General features: G+C 46.9%; 1 protein-coding gene across 2 annotated transcripts in view; it reads left to right on the forward strand.

Annotated features, from left to right (window-relative positions):
* Window positions 1-4779, forward strand: part of Mindy4 (MINDY lysine 48 deubiquitinase 4) — a 103650-nt gene that overhangs the window by 5959 nt on the left and 92912 nt on the right. Inside the window, exon 2 of one of the 2 annotated variants that reach the window (XM_021190936.1) lies at window positions 1066-1185. The exons of the other annotated variant lie outside the window; for it this stretch is intronic. Coding sequence (XP_021046595.1) covers window positions 1066-1185 — 120 coding nt within the window. The remainder of the gene's footprint in view (window positions 1-1065; window positions 1186-4779) is intronic. 2 annotated transcript variants of the gene reach the window in all.

The raw sequence follows: 4779 nt of genomic DNA on the forward strand, positions 1-4779 counted from the left end.
TCCTTCCTTCCTTCCTTCCTTCCTTCCTTCCTTCCTTCCTTCCTTCCTTCCTTCCAAAGATTTGTTTATTTATTTCATGTATGTGAGTACACTGTACTATCTTTAGACACACCAGAAGAGGGCATCTGATCCCACTACAGATGGCTGTGAGTCACCATGTGGTTGCTGAGAATTGAACTCAGGACCTCTGGAAGAGCAGTCAGTGCTCTTAACTGCTGAGCCGTCTTTGCAGCCATTTTAGTCTTGTTTTCTGGCAGCTGGAGCCACTATAAAGTTCTGGGCACAAAGGCTGAGGGAAAAGCTGAGCCTTACCTAGATGACACTCGGGGTCTGGGATTCATCAGGGCCAAGGGGCAAGCCCTGGCCAGAAGGAAGGGGTTGAGACATCTTTGGCAGGCATTTGGTGATCCCAGTGTCCTGTGATGGGGACGAAGCAGCTGTTGTGGCTGTTTTCAAATGTGGATGCCAAGCTTCTGGCCCGTGCAGAAATCCACTTGTTTACTGCAATCTTGGGTGTTTAGGAAGGGGCGATGGGTAGTGACTTGTTGGCAGATATTCATGAGGTGCCCTGTTGGGGATTGTGCCCCAAACAGACTTCCTGGCTAGACTGATGTGGATCTCCACCATGTGACTTCAAACATCTTTCTTGGCCTCCTCGGCTGAAAAGTTAAGGGAACAATGGTTGGCCTTTTGACTGTAGTTTGGCTTTTATTTTTTTTAAACGTCCGTTTATTTTTAAAGGTTCATCTTTCATAGCCCCAAGTCTATGCCAAACACCAAGCCCCTGAGCCGGCTTGCAGAAATCTAGTTCCTGAATTTCATTATTATCTATAAAATGAGCCCACAAGCCTTGCCTTAGCTGACCCAGACCAAACTGATAATGCTGTCAAGCCAAGGTTATATGAAATGAATTCTGAAGTCAGCTCTGGGCTCCTGCTGTGGCCGCGTAAGCAAGGTTAGGAGCCCAGTCCTAATGAGCCCCAGCAGTCCTCCGTTTATACTGTGTCAGAGAAGGGAAGGTTTTCATTTCAAATGATGAACAGTGACTCAGACTTCTTCCCTCAGGGTTTGAACAAGACGTTTGTGACCATGGACCAGGAGCGCCCCCGCTGTGAGCTTAGCATCAACAGCAGAAATGACCTCCGCAAAGTTCTGCATCTGGAGTTTCTCTACAAGGAGAACAAGGTGCTTGTCTTCTGAGGCGCGAGTCTGCTGGCGTCCTGGTGGCCAGGGCCTGGCAGCTAGGGCAGGAGGGTTGGGGGCTGACCAAGATGACAAGTCTCAGAGTGAACTAGGTTCAGCCTATCAGCCCTGAGTGTCCCTGGCAAGTGAGCGGCCACTTTGTCTCACAGTCTGGGCTGGTCATGCCTGTTCTCTGGCAATTGTTCTCTATGCTCTCCTTTCCCACACAATGGTGTTTTTAGTAAGACTGCTTAAGGATATATTATGCAGTATAATATATATGTATATATTATCATATATAATATAAATATCAGTTATATATATGTATGCACTTATATGTTATACTAACATTGGCCATCTCTTGCCTGTGTAAGATTTCCCTGCTGTGGTTGTCTCTTTTGAATGTAGGTCAGCAGAGATGGAAGCAGAGTTTAGCATACCCAGAGGTGTGGGAGTTGAGGAAATGGAGGGAACAGGTTTTCTTGAGGTATGGAGGTCCCTGCCCCCAGACTCGGAGCCCACCTGCTGCTCTCACGCTGCTGTGGAGGCTTCGTCCACATCCTACGTTTGAAGTAGAGTATTTTGTTTCACTAGTGTCTGCCTCCCTCACTCCGGGCTCAGTACGAAAACTCTTAACCCACTGGTATGATTGGAGTTTGCCCCCCACCCCCACCCCCAGGAGATCTCTGAGCCAAAGTGGGTATTTGACCTCTGACAGTCATTTATATGGGCCAGGGTAGAGATTTTTCTTTCTTTTTTGTTTCATGAGACACAGTCTTATTCTGTAGCCAAGGCTGGCCAAAACTCACTGCATAGCTCAGGCTAGCCTCAAAGTGTGGCAATTCTGCTTCAGCCTTCTGAGTCCTGAGATTACAAGTATGTGGGCTTCTAGGCCCAGCATTACGGGGCGAGTCTTGGGGCTGGGGAGATGGCTCAGTGGTAAGAGTTTGAATCTCCAGCAACCACAGCAAAAGCTGGCATGACTCTGCCTTTCTGTCACATCAGCACTAGGGGCCAGAGACAGGAGGGTTCTCGGGTTTTGCTGGCCAACCATCTTCCTGTGCAGTGAGACCTTGTCTCAAGGCAATAAGGCAGAGAATGATAAAGGAAGCCATCTGGCATTCCTCTCTGGCCTCTGCATGCCTGTGAACATCTGTACAGACACACACGCACACGCACACACACCACCACCACCACCACCTCCCACATATAAAAATAGATAAAATGAAATGAGATCCTGACTGATTGGGTGTGTGTGAATGAGAACAAGACTGTCTGAAATACCCCGAGAAACTTCCAGGCCCTAGACAACTAGCCTACTGCATGTGGTGCGGCAGAGAGGACCCTGGGCCAGGCTGCCGTATGTAAGCCAAGTGTTCCAGGTAGGTCTGCAGAGCCCAGCCACTGGCCCTCGGCTTACTCATCTCTGCTGCTGCAGGTGCCCTTGTGATCCCTTTGAGGAGGCCCTGGCAGCCAAGTGAGGTCCCAGCAGATGCTGAGGCAGCCCATAGCATCTTTGTCTTCTTGTCTTCCATCCTCTCATGTGTGCAGTCCTGCATCAGGGATGTGCTGAGCCAGCAGCATTGTGCCTTTCAGTTGCTGGATTTGGAGTGAGGGGCACAGGTAGTGCATGTTAGGGAGGTGCTTCACAGACACTGGGACCTTTACCTGGGAACTCCAAAGAACCATTACTGTCCCTGGGATTTTCTATAAAACTACCTTCACCTAATTTCTCAGAAGCATCTTCTCATTTATTTATTTATTTTTCACCACAGCATAGTCTCTCTAAAGTAATTATTATCTTTACAACTTAAGGTATCATCAGTCCTGAATCCCTGATTATTTGATGTAAACAAAGTTATTAATCATGATAGAATGATTGGAGCCTATATTTTGTATTATTTTATTTTTTAAAAGATTTCTTTATTTTATTTATATGAGTACACTGTAGCTGTCTTCAGACACACCAGAAGAGATCATCGGATCCCATTATAGATGGTTGTGAGCCACCATGTGGATGCTGGGAATTGAACTCAGGACCTTTGGAAGAGCAGTCAGTGCTCTTAACCTCTGAGCCATCTCTCCATCTCTGGAGCCTATATTTTACAACAAAGTATATTTATTAGCATCGGTTGCAGGTACTTTGGAGATGCACTGAGCCCAGAGCTCATATGTCCCCAGGGAACCGCTGCAGTTCAGTGTGAATATTCCCAGTGGCTTGTTTTTCCTAACAGTTGTGCGATGGACTGGAATACCTACTCTTAGGGTCCAGGAGTCACTGAAGGATGACTCCAGACTCAAATAGTATGCAAAGATAAAGACTGTTTATTCTGCAGAAGTTACCAGCATGCAAGGGGTCAACCATTCATCAAAATGGCAGTGACCTGAGGGGCTCACAGGCCCCTTTTATGCAGGTCTAGGAATTTTCCCGAAGGGTTAGGTAACCTCTAATATGATTGGTAGGAGCAAGTCAGTGACATCAGTGCAACTTTGATTGGCTGCTATGTTGGTTCTATGAGACCTTGAAGAATTTTGGAAACCCGCTCAGTTCTGGCCTTGTTATCTCCTCCAGTCAGGTGTCCCAGGAGCTGACTCAGGTCCACACTTAGCCTCCCCAAGTCAGGGCTGCCATGACTAAAGGCGCATGGTCAGTGGATCCTTCTGAGGAGCCCAGTCTGCTTCCCTGGGAATTGAAAATTTTCTTCCCCAGGTTTTTGGACCTCTCACTATGTAAGGCTGCAGTTTGGGGAAATGGTGGTAACTTCACTTCAAGGCTACGTGTTCACTCTGAACTTTGTGGTGCAAGTACGAAAACTCACAGAGGTGTAATGTGGGCAGCCCAGGATCAGGAGCCCCTCACTGAGAGAAAAGACCCTCACTGTGAAGTCAATTTATATATATATATATGTATATATATATATATATATATTTTTTAACTCACTTCATTGTAATCTTAATTTAGATCAAGACAAAATAAATTTTTATTTGGTCTTATAAAAACTGAGTAAACAAACACATTATTCCTGATTTTAATTATCTGATAAGGCTGTGGAACTCAGCGTTGTCCACTGGCCATGAATCCTGGCAAGAGAGGACTGGCAGGGGAAGGGCTTGGCTTGTTCTGAGGGCTCCACACCAGGCCCCTTGTCAGACCCTTGGCTGCTCTGACTCAGCAAGCACTGAACTCAAGGCCAAGTCTGGACACAGCTCAGCAGGCCTGGGTGCTCCCAGATCCCAGCTCTTGGGGTGGGACTGACACATGGCCCAGATGCCTGAAGCCAGCCCCTGGGTCGCTGCTTGGACAACTGGGTGTCTGTTCAGATCGGGCTAAGGGGTTTAGGAGAAATCAAAGCTCTAATTCTTGTTATTTAGGGTTAGTAAGTCTTAGCTGGTCATGTATTTAAAAACAAGAAACCCAAACCCAAGGAAAATACTACAGTCAAGGCTGGGAAACACTGATATTTATTCTGAAGGGTTTCCTCACATACTTTTCACATATTTTTTTCTTTCTTTTTTTATGGTTGGGTCTGTCCCAGCTGACTCTATGCTTTTCCTTTTCCTCTCCTCTCCTCTCCTCTCCTCTCCTCTCCTCTCCTC

Source organism: Mus pahari, chromosome 2 (assembly GCF_900095145.1).
Source record: "Mus pahari chromosome 2, PAHARI_EIJ_v1.1, whole genome shotgun sequence".
Lineage (NCBI taxonomy): Eukaryota > Metazoa > Chordata > Mammalia > Rodentia > Muridae > Mus > Mus pahari.